General features: G+C 39.1%; 4 protein-coding genes across 4 annotated transcripts; 2 read left to right on the top strand and 2 right to left on the bottom strand.

Annotated features, from left to right (window-relative positions):
* The first annotated feature begins 1,461 nt into the window (after positions 1-1,461).
* LOC107187218 (ATP-binding cassette sub-family G member 1-like) lies at positions 1,462-13,675 on the top strand. Its single transcript, XM_015575252.1, has 12 exons — positions 1,462-1,829; positions 2,573-2,857; positions 6,242-6,359; positions 7,306-7,492; positions 8,576-8,721; positions 9,199-9,437; positions 10,073-10,284; positions 10,425-10,593; positions 11,304-11,404; positions 11,676-11,831; positions 12,204-12,444; positions 12,778-13,675. The coding sequence occupies exons 2-12, from the start codon at positions 2,695-2,697 to the stop codon at positions 12,948-12,950; spliced, it is 1,905 nt and encodes a 634-aa protein (XP_015430738.1). The 5' UTR covers positions 1,462-1,829; positions 2,573-2,694; the 3' UTR covers positions 12,951-13,675.
* An 836-nt stretch (positions 13,676-14,511) lies between these two features.
* LOC107187249 (ribonuclease Oy) lies at positions 14,512-15,715 on the top strand. The gene is made up of 3 exons (XM_015575286.1): positions 14,512-14,703; positions 14,892-15,411; positions 15,490-15,715. Exons 1-3 carry the CDS (start codon positions 14,651-14,653, stop codon positions 15,646-15,648), a joined length of 732 nt encoding a protein of 243 aa, XP_015430772.1. The 5' UTR covers positions 14,512-14,650; the 3' UTR covers positions 15,649-15,715.
* Positions 15,716-15,820: 105 nt separating this feature from the next.
* Positions 15,821-17,516, bottom strand: LOC107187243 (UBX domain-containing protein 1). The gene is made up of 7 exons (XM_015575277.1): positions 17,416-17,516; positions 17,290-17,343; positions 17,058-17,216; positions 16,730-16,981; positions 16,441-16,660; positions 16,184-16,364; positions 15,821-16,046 (listed from the first exon to the last, which is right to left on the bottom strand). The coding sequence occupies exons 1-7, from the start codon at positions 17,469-17,471 to the stop codon at positions 15,991-15,993; spliced, it is 978 nt and encodes a 325-aa protein (XP_015430763.1). The 5' UTR covers positions 17,472-17,516; the 3' UTR covers positions 15,821-15,990.
* A 433-nt stretch (positions 17,517-17,949) lies between these two features.
* On the bottom strand, positions 17,950-19,149 carry LOC107187182 (histone H2A-like). Its single transcript, XM_015575200.1, has 3 exons — positions 18,983-19,149; positions 18,697-18,904; positions 17,950-18,353 (listed from the first exon to the last, which is right to left on the bottom strand). Exons 1-3 carry the CDS (start codon positions 19,002-19,004, stop codon positions 18,176-18,178), a joined length of 408 nt encoding a protein of 135 aa, XP_015430686.1. The 5' UTR covers positions 19,005-19,149; the 3' UTR covers positions 17,950-18,175.
* Between the last annotated feature and the right edge of the window lie 1,153 nt (positions 19,150-20,302).

Here is a 20,302-nt window from a genome sequence, read left to right as displayed (position 1 = left end):
CATGCATAACCATGATACTCCAATAATAAGCTATGATCGCAAGGAACATGTATTTTCTTCGGAAGACAGTAATTTCGAGCCGTGAGACTAGATGCGCCTGGATAAGCGCGTCCACTTAGACGGTCACAACGGAGGTATTACTTTTTATGCAAAAGAAAAGGATCGCAAGCCAGTAAAATACAGGTGGAAAGAGGGTCTATGCAACACAAGGCGGACGCGCCCGAGACACCAATCCGCGCGCATGCTTTTCCATCATCTACCTAGTTAGGTTCAATGTACTCTAGCAGCTCGAGTCAGTTGCATCCGTATGCAACCTCTGTTGCTTCATTTTCCTCTCTTCCTGGTTAAACAAACGGGAAGGCACAATGTCCGGTGTTTATTAACGGGGAAAGGTGCACGGTTGCTAAAGTATTTACTTTACGACTCGCGAAGTCTATTTATACCAGTAGTCTAATGTCTCTGCCGTCCCTGACTTTCAACTGTCTCTCTCGCGAGACAATGCGCCGATACACTCGACACTCGACGAGCACTACTGCACTAGAAACCCTCTATACAACACGGGTTTCACATAACACGGCAGATCAGCTTACGTTCTCCCCCTTCTAATTAGGACTATTATCACACGGAGCAGCTTCATTATTAATTCTACATTTTTTATAACTAACTCTTACGTAAATACGCGGTTTTCACATGCATACACTGTTCACGTGTATGGGGCGTTCACAGGCCGAAGTGATTGTTTCGATTGGTTGAATTTTTTCAAATTTAACGCCAAAGCACTTTAAGGTTGGTGCTGAAATTTTCACATTTAAACTACCACGACGACCAGTCAAATGACCGGTTGTGCCGTTCTAAATCCTACCTCCCTGAAGGGTTCGGTAGGTTTGTCGTTAAGATAAATTTCCTTGGCAATTTTAATGGATTTAACCACTTTGGATATAGGAACGATTTATACGGAATGTATAACCTACGGCGACTCGTATAACACGGAATGTACCCGTGTAATAGGGGGATCTGTGTATCCACTAAACTTATCGAACCATTATACAATACATCGTAAAGAAAGGATTAACGAGAATCGGTCAGAAAATTACTCTGTACGTAACCTGAACAGCAGGTATATGTATACGTCGGAAAGGGTCCCAGGGTTCCAGACAATGAACCCACGATTTAACATTTTCTACGGTCATACCGTACAAAGGATCACCCACATGGGTAAACATCCCTGCGCAATTCGGTGGTCGGAGCATGCGTCTGCTCGCCGGTCGCATGCAGCATACAATATACATACCTAATGTATATATACACGCGCCGATGGCAGTAGGAGCACGTAAGGGCGAAGTGAACTGGCGTGTGCTCAGTCTGTCACGGTTGTTCGCGGAGTGCGGTTCTTAGTCTCTGTTAGAATCGAATAAGATTTTTCGTGCCTGACCATTCTCCAAATTCAATGACACACCGTTGTATTCATCTCGTATCGCATTGCAGCTGCAATCGTGACGCTGACCCCGTGTACTATTTCTCAACGTTTACATTCGTCCGTTGAGAACAGTGTGCCATGTGCGTGTCACGAAAATAGAACTTTTTTTTTCACGTCACTGCGCTCGACGTCTCCCCTCTGATGTTCTCTGATACGACGGTGGTGAACTAAATATATACAGACACACACACACACACACACACACACACGTACCGAGCAATCCACGATAATCGTGTGTAGCGACGACAAGGGCTTCGGTGTGAGAAGATCACTGCTTCCATTCTTTCTCGACCGATTACCATGCAGGTCAATTACCCACGTTAATAGACGCATAATTCACTTTGGACTTTGGGTACGATGACTCTTTTTTTCTTCCGTTTCTTTGTTTACGGTCCAACGATTTTTATCGATTAAATGTCTGCGTCATAGATAGGACCTTCGAACGGGGACTGCTGGATCAGTTTGTGAGAATCATGGTCAGAGCGATGTGTGTAATGAAATTTTGTACAGAACCATTTTTTCCGGGTTTTTTATACCAAAATGCAGATTGACACACAACAGTCTCTCAATGCGATGATATCCGCTATCATTATTATTTATAACGTTGTGTGGTTGTCGCGGATGGTGTGAGAAACATGCGTAATTGACATGTGTGTGAGTGTGTGTGTCTGAGAGCAGCCGAGTCGCGTGAAACAGACAAAGCTCGACAATATTCATTTCATCAGTCTTCTCCGACGATTTGTCGTGCGCTGATCTTTTGTCCGTCCTCATGAACCGTGTGTGTGCGCTTGCAGTCTGGCACAGTATCGCCCCAGTGACGAAAGAGATACTTACCGTTTTTATCGCCACAGTTTTGACTAGGGACAATCATAACCCCCCTGACCACGATCTTCCATAGCTTTTGACCGTTGTACGATCCATTTACAAAACAGTCGCGATAAGCCTTCTTACATGCGTCTGCGAATATTCTCGTGATTAAAGAAGACGATTCGCGAATGACCCTCGTCTGTTACGTACGGCACTGTTCGTTGGTTGATTTCTCAATACTGTTCTCGTTAATTCGAAGAACGTTACAATATATTAAGAATTTTTTAGGGGCGTTTCAGTTGCGAGATAAACTAATAGTGTATTACGAGAGGGGGATATAACGTCTCGCGGGTAATGGGTCCAGTGAAACGGACGTAAATCAATTCCGGGAAATCAAAGCAGGATAAACCATGATGTTAAGATCGGACATCGAGGCGGACGTGAAGCGCGATGGATGCTCGAAACTCCCGCCTACGCAGGACGCGTCGGTGTCGTTGTCACACCTGAAAAGAATGGCTCCTGTCGACGTCGAGTTTAACGAGCTCACCTATACGATACCCTATGGTAGAAAAGGTAACGACACGTTAAATCATAATTCACGGGGAACTGTTCGATTCCACCTCGTAGAATCCCGTCTGTAGATCTCGAACGCCGCGAACGTGTGGTTTACGGACAGTCTTTATTACCGACAGATTAAATCCTCGTGAACATATATATATTTTTTTTATTTAAGTCGTGCAAATTTGAAAGAGGTTCCTGGTACTTTTCAAGTAACACTGAGCTCGAAATTATCATATAATTACCCGCAGACACGACACATTGAAAAATACTAAAAAAAGGTTGTTTGAATGGTAATAAAAAAAATCGCAAATTGCATAACGAAGACAAAAGAAATGTTGCATCGTATGTTACTTGCCTCGAGGTATATGCAATATCAATGAGTTAGGTGTTCTTCTGCGATTTAAATTAAAACACAGTGACTCGCAGAAGTGTTCAGATGATTCTCTTTGAAGATACAGCCTCATTAAAAAATTTTTCGTTATACTACTCATTACCACTAATAACGGCGTGTATGTATCACACAAAAAAGCAACTCTATTTATTTCATCATCTACATCGGTGTTTTCCACAGTGGGGCAATTTGAATATTTTAGAGGGCGATTAGCAAAACATTGGCAGACTCCGTCGGAAACAGTTTTACCTATGTGCCTTTTTCATTTGAAGTAACTATTAACGTTCAACTTTTTCAGAACTTCTTTCACTATTATGTGTTGGGGGGGGGGGCGTCAAGATCTTCGAGGTATTGGGGTGGGGCATACTACAAGCTAGGTTAGAAAACAGTGGTCGACATACATCATCGTATCTCACTCGTTTAAGTTTTTACTGAATTCTTATAATGTTTACCGTACAGATATGTAACGAGGTAATCAAATGTAAATGGGAATATCTTGTATCACGATTAACACGGTTGATTAATGACAGTTGATCAGTATGTGCTTGGGAAAAAAGAACAAAATTTATGGGACAAAATCGAATAGTGTTCATTGACAATTTATGAAAACAGGAGAAGAAGGGACGCGTATCAGCAGGCAATTATGTCATGGTGAATCTAGAGAAAAACCATTTAGGTAACCTTCGCGTTGTTTCCATTGATTGTAAAACACATTCCTAGAACGATTGTACAATACATTCTTGAAGGCTTAGGTAGGATACAACAAATAGACTACAGGCATTGCTGTTGGAATACACGCTTCGTTGCCCGAGTCACGGAAAGTTTATTCGTATTGGTGGCATTTACAATGCAGGGCGAGAGCGTTACGCCGACAAGCTCTCGAGTCGCCCGGCCACCCACATAGAGACTTTTCATTGCATATGCACGTTTAACAACGGTCGAAAACTCGTACACGAAATACATAATCGAGAGTGACGTTTTTTTTGTAACGTAATCGCTTGAAAAGAATTTTGTTTCTGCTTATGATTCAGCTCCTGGCCCACGGTTGCGCAACTGTGAATTGGAATACTGAGTTCGGAAGAGTCGTGGCGATGCATAGTAGTGATGGCGATACATTTGAATTGTATCGATATTTGTTATCGATACATATGTATATCAGTAATAAAATATCGATATTATCTTGCAATTACATTAAAAGTAATGCAATCCAAATTGAAAATGAATCATTTATTTCAACAGATATTTACTAAGACTCATTCTTAGGTAACAGCGTGGAACAGGAATCTATCAATCGCAAACTTTATGAGAAGCTCGCAATTGGTCAACCTTTCTTACGACCTGTTATGTTGCGGCAAATGCAGCGATTGTATCGAAATGTCGATATTTATGGGTTAAGTGGACCTACTGGAATATATATTGTCACATTAAATATCGATACTAACTGTCGATGTATCGCTCATCGCTAATGCATAGTGCGGAAATCAGTAGACAGAAATCGAAAAAAACAATATATTCCCAAAAACACTTGTTTTTTTTTGTATTTCGTGATTGTTATCAATAAAATTGTTAACGAGTATTTCTTCTGTGGAAACAGAAGGGTTAAACCGTGATAATTGTAGACACGGTAGCTGTCCTGTGACGGAAACGACGGTGTTTCCTCGAGACTACAATAGCGTGAATTCAGATCCTCCGTGGGGTTCACGCGAGGCTACTCTAATTCTATTATGACTCTAATTACACCGAAACCACAATGATTCTCGGTACTTCGCTTTCTATGCTGCATAAAGCTGCCAGGAACCTTTCTCTTCAGAGAGATATGTAACTAACTGCTCGCGGAGATACGTACTTGAGAAAACGTTTTCAACTTCCTTCGCGGATCAAAGTGGCAATTACGTGTTTTTCAACCGTAAAAGGAAAACGAATTTCCTCGTTGTATATACAGGATCAGGAACAGACGAATTTTAGAGGCGTGACGGAAATAACAGGGTGATAAAAACAAAATTTTGTCTTTTAATTTTTTAAACATCGTTTCGAAAATATTGACAAACTCACGACGAACGTGTGGAACCTTGAATTCTAATAATCGATGAAATTTCTTTCACGTATTTTTCGGACGATTTATCGAAAAAAAGATAATTGATAACATTCTAGTGAATCGCAATTTTTATCGTTGCACCGATGAACACAGGTTATGTGATAAAATTAGATTTTACTACGTATGTACTGTCGAGATAATCGACACGAGATCTGTATCAGGAAGATATTTAACATCCTAGCGCTATTGTCATTAGCATGCTTCCAACCGGTATCGAAAACTAGTTAACTACGGACAAGAAATAAATTATGCCAGTTTCAATGTTTACGACACGTGGACTTTTTTTTCGTCCCGGCTGTATTACATATTGTTTTTCACATGGAATCAACGGGTGTACTTAAGTACAGCGTTGAAAACATATCCCGGTTACAGTCATTGCGTATTCGAAGCGGTGGACGACCTAACAGTTACTGTCACGTTAAACGGCAATCGAATTGTTTCTTCTCAAATTTGAGTCTTGCAATATAGCCTAGGTTATAAATTGACCTAGGTTAGTTAGCCTGGATTGTGTTGCAAGACTTGCTGCTAATTTGCTGCCAAGTTGTTTCATCATTTTGTCAGCAGGCTTTGCCTGTGAAACTCGAATCAAATGGGAAAACAAATGGCTACGAATTTTTTAGACAAATTTTATCATTATTTGCTGGACATTTGCTCGTAATTTGCATACAACTGGTTATCGGGGAAGGTTTTAATTAAATTTAATGCTATTTCTGCGTTATTATTTCTATAGAAAAGTTTTTAGTAGAATGCTCAAAATTCTGCCCAATTTTAATTCGTGAATGTTAGTATTTAAAGTTGTGAATTTGCATAAAATTCCACAGCTAGGTTATCACTGATTCTTTTCGTTTCGGTGTTTTTGACCATTATTGATCGTGAAAATATTTATGTCTCCATCCCTGTGTGCCTACAGGTTCGAAAGTGATCTTAAGGGGAGTCTGCGGACAATTCAGATCTGGACAGGTCACCGCGATTCTGGGCCCGTCAGGCTCTGGAAAATCTACTCTGTTGAATATCCTAGCCGGATACAAGTGAGTGATCGATCGATTCATCGAACGCCGCGTATCGTTTCGAGACGGAAATTTCCACTTTCGTGTTTTTCGTCGCTTCTCTAACCCCCTTTATACAGCACACGCACGAAACACGCGTAAAACTCGCGTCGATTTTGCCCCTGTAAGCATTTCGACTCGGTTGACTACTGTCAAAGATCACTGACCTCGCGACCCACGGACGAGCCGAAGCGGAAGTTCTTCGCCTAAGCAAGAATTAACACGAATCCTAATAACGAGACGATCGATCGACTGGCTCTCCGTCGACGTGAAACGAGAACAGACACTCTTCGCGTCGAAACAACAGTCGTTTCACTGTTATGATTGTCGCTGTTAGGGAAAGGTGGCTGAATTTGGACCATCTTCTAGGTTAGACTAGAGGTGCGACTGTCGATAAATGTCGACGATATCGAAATGTTGTCAATATCTCGATATGTCGATAATGTCGTCGAAATGTCGTTGAGGCGAATAAGAAACGTTTGGGGTAATCTGCAACGGATTAATTGTAATAAAATCATTCAAAATGTATTTGTTTTTATTTGAATTTATTGTGGATAACATGTTAGGTCTGGGTTAGGTCATGTAATTTGGCTGTAATTTTTTTCTTCTGTTTGAAAGAATTTGAATACTTATATATGTGTATTGTATATTATAAATATAACAAACATATGTATTTTTCTCGTAATTATATCCTTAAAAACTATTAAAATTCATATTTTGTTGATACAATATTGCAAACGATATTTGTTGTACTTTCTTATAAAAATTTGCCCATATACTCTCATTTATGTCATGAACATTTACGCCGTATACGACGTAAATTGCTTTCACATGACAAGTTAGTGGTCCAACCTAGGCGATGGTCCGAATTCGACAAGCTTCCCCTACATTCACTGAGTCGCGAACGCAATGAAATATATATTTTCAGATCGACAGGTGTCAGTGGACACATTAGCCTGAATGGACGGGTGGAGGGTGTGGACCGATTGAAAAAAGTGTCCTGTTACATCATGCAAGAGGATTTGATACAACCGAGGCTGACGATATACGAGGCGATGCAATTCGCCGTCGATTTGAAGCTCGGCAATGTCTCGAGGAAAACGAAACTCACCGCTGTGAGCAGAATAATACACATATATCTGCACCTCAGAGCCAGAGTGTTATTAAGTGTCAGACTTTTGAACTTCTAGAGGAGACCAAATCGATGGTAAAGCTGTGTCTGCACTATATAGCAAAACAGTATCGTATAAAAAATTGTTGTGTAACTTTGCTGCGCACTGTTATTATAGCTCCTGCCAAGTGTGTGTAACATTTCACATCCTATTATCGATATTTTTTCTTTCTGTTTTTTAACAAGTTTTGTAACTTTGCTATATAGTGCAGATGCTGCTTAAAAATTGAACGAGAATCAATTGATAGTACACTCTGGTTATCTGGGGTCCAGATATGTTTCGTTTACGATATCTACCGATGTAGTTTGAGCTTAAGGAAGCCCTTTCGTGTTCGCCGTTCAGCGTGGCGATAGAGAAACGTTGCCGTTCGGTCAGAAACCTAGCGTCGCGAGGACAACGTTTGACTCGGAACGACGTACATACATATATCTACATATTCTCGGAAAGTCACGAAACCCTCGAATTGCATCGCGTGACTCCGTTTGTACTCCCGACACGCGCCACGAGATGCTGGCGATCGTAAAGGGAGAAACCGCGGTTTCGGCGTACATACATATTTTCATTCGTCTTTTCGAGAAATCCCTACGCGACTTTGGTGTGGCCAATGCTTTCTCTCCCCAACATTTCGGGCCATTCGATTGTGAAATACAATTGCTATTCGACTCTGTATATTTTTGACAAAAGCTCCGTCGGTATACAGGAAATCCTCGACGAGTGTTCGAAGGCTCGTCGGCACTGACAACGAAAGGTCCCCAGATGTTACGCTGATATTTTTTCTGAGGTTTAGCACAGTGATGAAGCTTGAACTTCGGAAGCCAGTGATATTTGCTTCAGCCGTATATGGCTGTTAGTTTATGGAATATTTAATGTTCAGTGCCGAGGAGCCTTCGAAAATTTATCGAGGATTTACTGTAACGCAAAATGTCATGTTGCCTGCTTTGGTAGTTCTGATTGTTAATCGAGACTCAGTTATCGAGACTTTGCGGTTATCGTCGGTAGAATGTTTAACGATCCACGTGATTCCAGATTGATGAGATCCTGGACATTTTACGACTGAGACGCGCGAAAAACACGCCCGCCGAGAATCTGTCTGGTGGCGAGAGGAAGAGGCTCTCGATCGCTTTGGAACTCGTGAACAATCCTCCCGTTATATTTCTCGACGAGCCGACCACGTGAGTGTGAACATCTCGTACGAATAATAAAAATGTTCATTTCAACGGGACAAACCGTTCGGTACAAATCTTGAATGCGTCTGCAAAATATACAACGTGTCAAAAAGCGATTCGATGATACCGTCTGGGGATAGTCGGTGGAGGCGTGGCTTAGATTTTGGCCCTTTGGTGGCAAGATGGAAAACTATTGATAGTAGGTCCTTCAAATTTATATATAGTTGTTTACAGTTGAAATACCGCGCATACACAATAGCTTTTAACGGTTTTAAAATTGAATCAGAAGCCTGTGAAAATAATTCTGACTGTTATTATACCGATTAATTTAAAAACATTAAATAATACAACAAATATAGAAAAAAGGTTTTCCTCGATCTGTCTATTTAAATATTCTTGATCATATGGATACTCGACTTACCCTCAGTAGTTTCATTTTCTGCCACTAGCTGGCGTATCGAAATTCTGACTTTCCCGTTACAGAGGACTGGACGAAATATCGGCCACGCAGTGCATCGATCTTTTGAATTATTTCGCGCGACTGGGCAGAACCGTGATCTGTTCCCTCCATACACCGAGCGCGAGCATTTTCGCGAAGCTTGACCACGTTTACGTCGTGTCCGGTGGTCAGTGCATCTACAGGAGCACGGTGGCCAATCTGGTGCCGTTTTTTCGGCAAGTGGGCATCGAGTGCCCGAAACATTACAATCCTGCCGATTTCGGTAAGTTTTCCATAATGCACCGGGGCTTCTTCTTGTAACAATAGGGTAAACGTGCCAATGAATGAACACTCGAGAGATTTTGTAATTATTAAAGATCGAATATTTAAATGATAATAATATTAATAAATAATTGGCACACAAGAAACTTAGATTTCTAAAGCATCCGTGACACCCGTTATTTTTCTGCTTCTGTCACCTCCTGGATTTTCTATGTCCACACCTATTTTTCTTTTTTTTTTGACGGGTATGGAAGTTCTAGTGTGAATCATTTGCTTATTTTCATAACTTAATTTACTCGTTTTTATATACACATACAATGATAGACTATACTTATTCAAGGTCATTTAAAAAAAGAAACTAAATGTTCCATTTAAAGAAATGAAGGTGACCTTGATATCTCTAAAAAAAAAAAAAAAATGACAAAGACAAAAATTTGTTTGGCATTGTGTAAGTTCCATTGAACCATTCAACTTTGTCCTTAAGACATTTTACGTATCTTAAATAGCAACAAAGATATTTGAGGTGCAAACATTGGGTGACTCACACTGTATAATAATGTTCATTCACTGGTACGTGTATACATTTACTGGTGTGTATCCACCCTACGATTAGATCGTGGTCGGATTCCGTTCCAGTGATCGACGTATCCGCGGGTGAATACGGCACGGAATGGGTCGGACGTATGGCGAGTCTGGTGGCCACGGAACAGCCAATTGTTCCTCTCTTACGATCGACGACGATCACGCAGCAACAGCTGCAACTCGCTAAATGGATGCCGAAACTGTCCTGGTACGATCAGTTTCTCGTTCTCTCGAGACGTATGATGCTGCAGCTGTACAGAAACAAGGTACGGAAAAATATCCTCGTTCCGATTCTACCTAGCTTCTTCTTCACGTACCTGCAAACGAATTTTCGTTTTGGGTTATTGATTGCAAGAAAAAAAGAATGAAAAAAAAAACGTTCGCTCTGATTCTTTTTTTTCCGCAGAATTATCTGTATCTGAAAATAGGCCTACACATATTCCTCGGCTTTATGGTTGGCGGTCTGTTCTTGAACGTCGGGAACGACGGATCGAAAACTCTGTTTAACTTTGGCTTCTGCTTCGCCTGTTTGATAGTCCTCCTCTACGTACCTATGTTACCGGTATTGATGCACTGTAAGAGAGTAAACAATCATTTATACGAGGAAAATCGACCATTCTTTTGGGGAACGGGAGGGTAGCGATGGAGATATATTTGAATTGTATCGATATTTGGTTATCGATGCGTATTGTTACCCGGGAGTATACCCCGAGATACGCTTGTATATCGGGAATAAAATATCGATATTATCGGTATCGATACTTGCATTTAAATTAGAAGTAATAAAATTAAAATAAATCATTTATTTAATATCAGACAGGGTTCTTAGGTAACAGTGCGGAAAAGAAATTGATCAATCGTAAACATTATAGGAAGCTTGCGATTGTTATGTTTTCCTTACGACCTGTTATGTTACCTCTCGAAATTTCGATATTTATAGGTTAAGTATCGATACTGGAATATATCATCGTATTAAATATCAATACAAAATATCTATATTTGAATTGAAAAGTACCGTTATTCGAAATATCGATCTGTATCGCCCATCACTAGGGGAGGGGCTAGAAATTGCTTTTAAAAAATTTTACGTGAAAAAAAATTTCAGCCAGTTTAAAGTCTACCACGTGAAGATTCGGTCTTGCTTTTCCAAAAAAGAAAAATGCTCGGATCATCTATCCGGTGTCCTCGATTATCCTCTTCGCTTTTTTTTCTCGAGATATCGTACTTTTATTCACGATCGAGAATCGGTCAATTTTTCGACGAAATTAACGATGAAAAATTACAGTTCCCTCGGAGGTGCAACTGATCAAACGGGAATATTTCAACATGTGGTACAACCTGTGTCCGTATTATTTGGCTCACACGTTAACCAACATACCAGCGCAGGTCAGACGACAGCGAATCTACTTTGCCAGTTACACTTATAAGTACCCTGCGTCAGAGTTGGGCAAAATGTAATCTAATTAGAAAATCTAAATCGCAATTACAATGTAATTGCGTTGTATAGTTAATTGCAATGTAATTGTAATAGTCTTGTAGTTACATTGCAATTACATTGTAATTGTGATTTGGGTTTTGTAATTAGTTTACATGTTACCCAACTCTGCCCTGTGTAACCCGGTTCAGTAATTAACGTCCGTTTTTTTCTTGTTTATAGTTACTGGTATCGTCGATATATTTATCGATGGTGTACGTAATTACGGGGCAACCGATGGAATTCTTTAGATGCGCGACGTTCTTCGGGATCTGCTTTATATGCATGTTTATAGCCGAAAGCATCGGCCTGGCAATAGGCAGCACCTTGAATATAGTGGTGTGTTTTCATTTTATTGTTGTTAGACTGCAGATTTTATGCATTTATAGAATTTCCGATCATCTAAAATTCAGTATACAGTAAATCCTTGATGAGTGCTCGGAGTCTTCTCAGTACTGAACATTCATAAACTAAATGGCCCTATGAAGTTGAAACAAATATCATTGGCTTCAGCATTCTAAACTCGAGGAGCCTTCGAACACTCATCGAGGATTTATTATAGTAATAAGTTTCAGAAAATTTATTCAGATTTTCTTTTTACTTCGAACCTACTCCAACTCTTAGTGGGTTACAATTTTTTTCTTCATTTTCTGTTTCCAGAAATTAATTCATAAAATTTTATATTTGCGTAAACATAAGTCGAATTTTCAGAACGGGACATTTGTTGGGCCTGCGCTGACTGTACCGCTAATGCTGGTCGCGGTACAAGGTATGGGCGAGCAACAGGCGCTGCCCATTTATCGTAAACTGATAATGTATCTGAGTTACATTCGGTACGGTCTGGAAGGCCTCGTCACTATTCTATACGGGTACAACAGAAACAAATTGTATTGCTCGCCATCGGAAATATTCTGCGAGTTCACAATGCCTAAGCAACTTTTACTGATAATGAGTAAGATTCTTTTTTTTTGTGGCAAATACTATCGAATGTATTGTACCTTTGAAATGGGTATACATATGTTAGTGATGGGCGATACATTATCGACATTGCAAGTATCGATACTTTTCAATTCAAATATCGATATTTAGTGTGTCGATATATTCCAAGTATCAATGTTTAACCTATATATATCGAAATTTTATTCCTGATATACATATGTATCGATACTCTGGGTATCAATACGTATCGATACCAAATATCGATGCAATTCAAATGTATCGCCATCACTAGTATATGTATCGCGTAACAGCCTGAACTCAAGATACGTATATTTATTCCTTTTAGAAATGGAAAACGTGGTGGTCTGGGTGGATGTGCTTGCTCTGATAATAATTCTCATTGTACTAAGGGTTCTTACATACTACTTACTGAGACAGAGGTTTAAGCCGAACAGAACGTTCCGAGCCCTACACTTCATCGGTAGGCTCGCGAAGAGTCATTTTAATATCAATACTTAAGAAGATAGTTCTGTAATTTCCAGGATTTTCGTGTACAGAATAACAGTTAGAATAACATTGAACGTTTTTATACATTCTTAGTGATACTGGACCAAATGATCGAATGATTGCGTGGTGGAAAAAGAGTATTCGTGTTTGGATGTACATTGATGGTTGATGGCAGATAAGGCATTATTTAGGAAAGGCGTTCTTTTTCTATTTTGTGGCCATCAATGGTATTTAAAAGAAAGAAATATTAATAGACTTCAATCGAAAAAGAATGCATTCTTAGGAAATGTTCTTGAACCATCAAGACCGCCTGAGATTATGTTTAGCGATAAAATCCGTTGGGATAACAACGTTACAAATGCTTGACAAGTGTCATATATTCTCTCGTTCTTTCATAATATATTACTGAATCGTAATCATTACAGATATTTTTTTGGATTATCGATAGTTATACGGAATAACATTAAATCGGTTTCACTGAAATTCATTTTCAAATTTTCGATTATCGAACAGCGTCGGTAGCGACACTCAGCGTAGGGAGACCGAACTAGAATGAAAGTTGCATTGCTATGTGCATGTCGGGTTGCATGTATCAAAACACAAAGAACAATTATGTAATCTAATCTAATCTGATTACTTTTTGTATTGATAATATTTGCTAGTAACGTTCTGTTTCATACGCTACACCGAGAAAATGTAAAGGAAACAAAACACTTTATGAGCATTACATCTGTTGCTCGTATTTAGACAAGAATATATGATTGTCGATTTTACTTATAGTTTCGTATGTTTCTTCCATTTATTCTTCAAACATTTACATATGCAAATAATACAAAAAAAATCTGTTACCACGGTGTCTGATTAAATGCTCCGGTTTCTTAACTTTTGTCGATAAATGTATGTACATAAGGTACATGAAATACAGTTTACTAACGGATATCTTATATAATATCACGCGTATCGACACTTAAGCCCATTCAGGTGTAAATTACATCTGCGAAAAGACAAATCCGGCAAATTCCATATAAATCCAACAAATGTATAGCCGATAGGTATCTCACGTGATCAAGGATATTTGTCGCAAAAATTGAAATTTGAATACAGTACGTCTCAAAAGTCAATAAACCTATTTAAACTTAATAGACATCAAGGTTTTCTGAAACGTGTCACGCAGTAGAGATTTTTTATTTTTATAATTTCGATTCCGAGAATAAGGTCAGATCTTTATCAACTTTTTCTAAATCGATAAACATTAAATTATCTCGGAAAATATATTAAAATATATCACAGATAATTACTGATGGAAAGCTGTTAAAAGAAAATTAAGAGGCAATTAATCACTATCTCTATACTCGTGCTTCGCAGCGGACAGCATTGTAGAACGAAAAAAGTTGAAAAGATAAACAATATACTTAAGTAAAAGATCAGCAATACTCGCAAACAAATATTTTTGAAAGTGTAATTTTTTTTTACCTGTAAACATAGAAAAGATAATTTCTAACAGTGACAGGCCAATTGTGTAACGGGGAACTTTTATTTTGAATACTCTGCAAAAGATACGGCGACACACAGGTAGTCGACCAGCTGCTATGTGCAGCTTGAAAAGGTAGCGATGGTGGGGCGGTTCTTATAAAAGGCGACGGGAGCATAGAACTGAACTCACTCTCGCTGAACACGTATTGGATTCCATCTCGCCTGTGTCTTCCCCAGAGATGTTTAAGCACAATCTAAATTTGTCTTTATTTCTCTTCGCTATACTGAATGGGTAAGTGAAAAAATCCCTTTGTTGGAACATATCTTTCGTGATAGCAATAAATGGAAATAAAATTTGTAAAATTCAAGCTCTCGGGTATACACAGTAAAATGTCGAGATTAAGTCTCCTATTAAACTCCATTACTATTATTCTAATTATTTTTCGTTCTCTTCCGAAATAACTTTCGATGTGATCGCAGGTACGCGACAGCGGGCAAACACGATTTCGATGTTTTAATTTTCACTCAACATTGGCCACAAACAGTCTGCTACACGTGGAAGGAGAAAGACCCTTCGCATTCTTGTGCACTACCGAGGGACAAAGGGGAATGGACGATCCACGGGATTTGGCCCTCACAATTTAATAAATTAGGCCCGGCATTCTGTAACCCTTCCTTACCATTCGATCCGAATGCTTTGGCGCCTTTGGCGGGACAATTGAAAGAGAAATGGATTGACATAGAGTACGGAAGGGAGTCTTCCTCTCTTTGGGAACACGAGTGGAATAAGCATGGCACTTGTGCGGCAGTACTTCCGCAATTAAGTACCGAGCAGAAGTATTTCAACGAAGGTCTCGTTTTGCTGTCCAAGTACGACATGAAAAACGTTTTGGCAAGGGCAAATATCGTACCTGGGTTTTCGTATAGAGTACCCGACATTTTAAACGGGATTCAACAAGTATTGGGCACACACGCTACTGTAGAATGTAGAAAGAACCGAGTAAGAATTTCGTTATAGTAATATATTTCTATATTTTGGAAATTAAATTTTCCACTGTTGATATTAACGTTATTTCAGGATACCGGAGAATCATACCTATTTGAAATACGTATATGTTTCGACAAAACGTTACGATTAGTCAATTGCGACGGTGTTTACGGATATCCCACGAACTGTCGCGGAAACGTAAAGTATCCTGGTGATATACCACATAACTACTTTGCAGTAAGGGTATGACTGTAATTCTATTGTGTAGTTTCATGAAAACACGCATAAAAAGATCTAACAAATAATCTTGGTAATTAAGAATTATCTTGCGTTGAATAGGTAACAAATTTTAAATAAAATTCTCACCATTTCAAAATTTGTATTTTCTTTTATTCCTTTAACTTTTATAAATAATACCGTTCTCGAATAATAAATGTCTGGTAAAATTGTACTGCTTATAAATTACAAACGGAAAATATTTAGGCTTAAAAATGCTGCTTTCGCGCTGAACAATTTCCTGGACATTGTACGTTGATGTGTTAGCTCATAGGCTGTATATATTTGTATGAGTATATATTCGTATGCAGATGTTTATGCGGATTCCTGCACTGCACTCTTAACAATTATAACTGAAGATGGTACTAGACCTGGAAGCAAACAATCATGATAATCATATATGAGTGGACTTTGTTCCTTCAAATGCATCATTAGAGAAGATAGATTGATAACAGTTTATTGAACTGTCTTAATGAAATATACATTACAAAATTATACTGTTGCATACCTAAAACATCTAGTGGGGTATCATAGTCATCTTTTGTAAAAATTTTCTTTGGAAAGCTTGTCATTAAGTTAAACGGCCCTGACCCGTCTGTCCTGTTCATTTCAACAAACAATCTAACAGCAGACAACTGTTCTTTACTTCCAAAAGTTTGTGTTAATGATGTCCCATTGGTGAGTCTAATCTGAAATGTTTATTCTTATTATTTCACTCAATCGCCATTAATAAAGATGTGTACAAATAAATATATACCTCCTTACCTGTAGCCTTGTTTCGCTATAGTTTTTTTTAGTATGTGTAGTCGAGGATGAAGGCTCAGGTGGAGTTTGCTTAATCACTGGCTGCTCATCACCAGCTTTTGCGCGTCTAGCAGCTCTGTCTGCTTCAATTTGTGCTTTTACCCTTTCCCGTGCTAGTTTTTCTTGCTCTTTCTCATGCCTTCTTTGTTCTAACATCTTTTTTGTTTCTAATTCCTCCCACCTATATTTAAGAAATAAGGACAAATAGATTATCTAGTCACTATTTAAAAGAGAGAAACAAGAAACTTACTTTTTCCTAGCTTCAGCCATTTCCTTTCCAGCTCGTATCCTATTCTTTTCTCTTACAATTGTATCCATTCTTTCTTGTTCTGCTTTTTCTTTATTCTTCTGCTTTAACTTTTCTGTTAATATTCTTAATTGTTCCTTCTTTTCATCTTCTGTAAGGGGCTTCTTTTCTTCTGTGCTCTCTGAAAATCTATCATGCCCAGACTTTGTTGCATGAAACTCTACTTCCAAATTAGATTTGAACAATTTTCCACATCTAAAAACATGTATCAATTACTAGAATGAATTAAAGATTACCAAGGAATTGGTGCAAATAAGTATAATACACATACATATTGCATTTTATAGACTTAGCAACTTCAGTACTAGATATTTCACTAGTGGCACTGGTACTATCATCTTGAACTGGTGTTTGAGCAACTGACAGTGGTACATTTTCAACTACAGACTGTTCTGGTGTTGGTTCTGCTTCATCTGTATGAGCCAACAGCCTAGAATACAAATGAAACTTGTTATCCGATATTTTATATAAAAATTATGAAGCTCACGGATTTTTTTATATACCATTCCATTGCCGGAACAACACCTTTGTTTCCAGTAATTTCTAACGCCTTCTCGCTAAAACAAAATACATGTGAAAATATTGAAGGTTAGACATATGGAATAACCGAGTAGTTAAAAAAAGCTTACGCTTTAGACAAACTGAAGCCCATGTCAACAAGCATATTTATATCACTGGACGACATTTTACACCGCTTCGTTTTTTAAAATTATTATATTTTTCATTAACAAATAGCATTCGTTAACCCAGCGATCAAAAACCAAACGTCACGTTGAACCGACGCGCTACCTACACTAATTTGTACGTTTTAAAACTACCGGTGTATATTGTTATCACACCCGAAATTGTGTACTAAATTGTTGCAAATGCACTTCTTTGAACTTTTATATATATAGATACAACCTTTGGGTAGTATATTTCAGAATTACAAGGAAATCGTACGTCTAAAAGAAAGGTCGTAATTAAAGAACAGCAATATAAAGTGAAGAGTAATCTTGCTTTATTTCACTCTAAATGTTTACAGTCAACAAAAATATGTAACCCGGTCTTAACTGCATTTGTTGTTACAATTTATAAAATACAAAAATTTCAATACAGAATTAGTCAAAGTAAAACGAAATGGGTATATTAATGAAAATGAACTTAAATTATAAAACTTCATATAGGTACAGGAAATATTTATCTTAAGCAAAAAAGACTATTACATTACGCAAATGGAAGATGTTATTCAATAATGAACCAGCAGATCGCATTGTTAACTTGAATAATGCTACAATGTGTGTGGTTGGAATAATGATTGTGATTCTTGTACATTCTAAATATTTGTTTCTTTAAGATCAAAGAATTAAGGATATAGCCCTAAAGTACTGTTAAGTTAGAAAGGTTATTCTAATATTCCTGGGATGCTTTGTCTCCCTTTCCAGATCCACCAGTACCAGTCTTCTTTGGCAAGAGAACCGCTTGGATATTAGGTAGTACACCACCTTGAGCAATAGTTACACCTGAGAGCAATTTGTTTAACTCTTCATCATTACGAATAGCCAACTGCAAATGACGGGGAATTATCCTAAAAGAAAACAAATTTATGTTTGATTAGAAGTTTGGCAATTTATGTATCAAGTATAGGTCAACTGCTACACCCTGCATGTATACAAGAACATTTGTCCTCAGGCAAATGATACATAAACTTGTATATAGTTTTTTGGAAGACAATAACTGTAATATTCAATGTATATTCTAGTCTTTTTTCTTCATTTTAAGAAAATTATAGTAAAGGAAAAAATAATCTTAAGTGAACATTTATAAAAATATATTTGCACACGAGTAAAAAAAATTAAATATACGTGTAAAAGCAGGAAGAGAAATGATAGGAGAGGGGAGGGAGGGAAAGGAAAGCTTGCACAACCAACCTCGTTTTCTTGTTGTCTCTTGCAGCGTTCCCGGCTAACTCAAGTACTTCAGCTGCCAAATATTCCATTACGGCAGCTAAGTAGACCGGTGCGCCAGCTCCCACACGTTCTGCGTAATTTCCTTTTCTAAGAAGACGATGGATTCTTCCGACTGGGAACTGCAGCCCTGCCCTACTACTGCGAGTCTTCGCCTTTCCCTTGGTCTTTCCTGGAAAAACACAAACGATTTTCCGAATTTCCACCGGCTCGAGGCGTCGTATCGCTGCAGGAGAAATGCTATTCTTACCACCCTTGCCGCGTCCAGACATATTTCTCGGTACTTTGCTGAAACTATTCTCGAATACGAACGGAAGGACTTCCTCCGCGGAATACCAAACGGCGAATGAATCTCTACCCTGATCCTGATCGACGACGGTTACGCGTATGGACGTCAGATATTTTGGCGGCGACAGTTAGGTCAGCGCTAGTTTGCGCGGGAACGCTACTCTATCCCGGCGGAACTTTGTGGCGCCGCTGTCGCAAAATTAAAGTCCCTAGACAAATACATAAATTATTCAAAGAAAACCACTTTAAACGAGAAATTACAAACGTATACATTCGAAATAAATATCAAACGTTCATATTGTTACAACAATCGAAAGATATTAGCAATTTCAAAACACAGTGCCAGAAGTTCTACATATTCAACGATCAATTATAGTTGGCAGGCTACCAACAAGGTGCGACATAGATTAAACGAACATACAATGTAAGTACATCGTACCTATAAGAAAGTGTTTTACCTCTGTGAAGTTAGCCGGACAACCTTAACTTTTTAACGTTTCATTTAGAGATGGCGTGCAAAATCACTAACGGTGATTTATCACAGTGATCGCCGAATCACGATCACGATCAATCACGATCGTCATTTAACTTCATTCACGACCGTGAATGCGATTTTTTTATCTTGAATTATTTGCTCCTCACAGTGGAGGCGCTATAGACCCTGCACGGAGGCCCGGTGGAGGCGCCATTGATCACGTGGGGAGAGATCGTGGGGTCGCAGAGCCCCCAGTGGAGGCGCCGTAGACCCTGCGCGGTGAGAGCATGGGGTCACGGAGGCCCCGGTGGAGGCGCCATTGATCACGTGGGGAGAGATCGTGGGGTCGCAGAGCCCCCAGTGGAGGCGCCGTAGACCCTGCGCGGTGAGAGCGTGGGGTCACGGAGCCCACAGTGGAGGCGCCGTAGACCCTGCGCGGTGAGAGCGTGGGGTCACGGAGGCCCCAGGGGAGGCGCCATTGATCACGTGGGGTGAAAGCGTGGGGTCACGGAGCCCCCGTTGGAGGCGCCATAGACCCTGCACGGAGGCCCCGGTGGAGGCGCCTTTGATCACGTGGGCTGAGAATGTGGGGTCACGGAGCCCCCGAAGCATGTGAAGAGCCCCCGTGTGTGTGAGATGTATGATGTACAATTAGAATTTCAACGGTTTATAAATAAAAGTACACACGGCTGAACTCAACGATAAATTTATAAATAAAATTATTTACAAAACTTAGGATCGATAAATTAAACATCAAAACTGAACATCTGAAATAATCAATAAATTATTAACAAACTTTAATATTCA

This window comes from Dufourea novaeangliae, unplaced genomic scaffold (genome assembly GCF_001272555.1).
Source record: "Dufourea novaeangliae isolate 0120121106 unplaced genomic scaffold, ASM127255v1 scaffold99, whole genome shotgun sequence".
NCBI classification, from domain to species: domain Eukaryota; kingdom Metazoa; phylum Arthropoda; class Insecta; order Hymenoptera; family Halictidae; genus Dufourea; species Dufourea novaeangliae.
Note: the sequence above shows the minus strand (reverse complement) of the source record. Positions and strands in the feature narration are given on the sequence as shown.

Excerpts from the sequence above, each read along its gene's own strand:
- LOC107187249 (XM_015575286.1), top strand. The coding sequence starts at position 14,651 with ATGTTTAAGCACAATCTAAATTTGTCTTTATTTCTCTTCGCTATACTG. Across the intron at positions 14,704-14,891 it reads CTCTTCGCTATACTGAATGG|GTACGCGACAGCGGGCAAAC; the intron begins GTAAGTGAAAAA and ends ATGTGATCGCAG. Across the intron at positions 15,412-15,489 it reads TAGAATGTAGAAAGAACCGA|GATACCGGAGAATCATACCT; the intron begins GTAAGAATTTCG and ends ACGTTATTTCAG.
- LOC107187243 (XM_015575277.1), bottom strand. The coding sequence starts at position 17,471 with ATGTCGTCCAGTGATATAAATATGCTTGTTGACATGGGCTTCAGTTTG. Across the intron at positions 17,344-17,415 it reads GGCTTCAGTTTGTCTAAAGC|CGAGAAGGCGTTAGAAATTA; the intron begins GTAAGCTTTTTT and ends ATTTTGTTTTAG. Across the intron at positions 16,047-16,183 it reads TACCCCACTAGATGTTTTAG|GTCTAGTACCATCTTCAGTT; the intron begins GTATGCAACAGT and ends GTTTGCTTCCAG.
- LOC107187218 (XM_015575252.1), top strand. The coding sequence starts at position 2,695 with ATGATGTTAAGATCGGACATCGAGGCGGACGTGAAGCGCGATGGATGC. Across the intron at positions 2,858-6,241 it reads GATACCCTATGGTAGAAAAG|GTTCGAAAGTGATCTTAAGG; the intron begins GTAACGACACGT and ends GTGTGCCTACAG. Across the intron at positions 8,722-9,198 it reads TTTCTCGACGAGCCGACCAC|AGGACTGGACGAAATATCGG; the intron begins GTGAGTGTGAAC and ends TTCCCGTTACAG.
- LOC107187182 (XM_015575200.1), bottom strand. The coding sequence starts at position 19,004 with ATGTCTGGACGCGGCAAGGGTG. Across the intron at positions 18,905-18,982 it reads GTCTGGACGCGGCAAGGGTG|GAAAGACCAAGGGAAAGGCG; the intron begins GTAAGAATAGCA and ends GTGTTTTTCCAG. Across the intron at positions 18,354-18,696 it reads AGAGACAACAAGAAAACGAG|GATAATTCCCCGTCATTTGC; the intron begins GTTGGTTGTGCA and ends GTTTTCTTTTAG.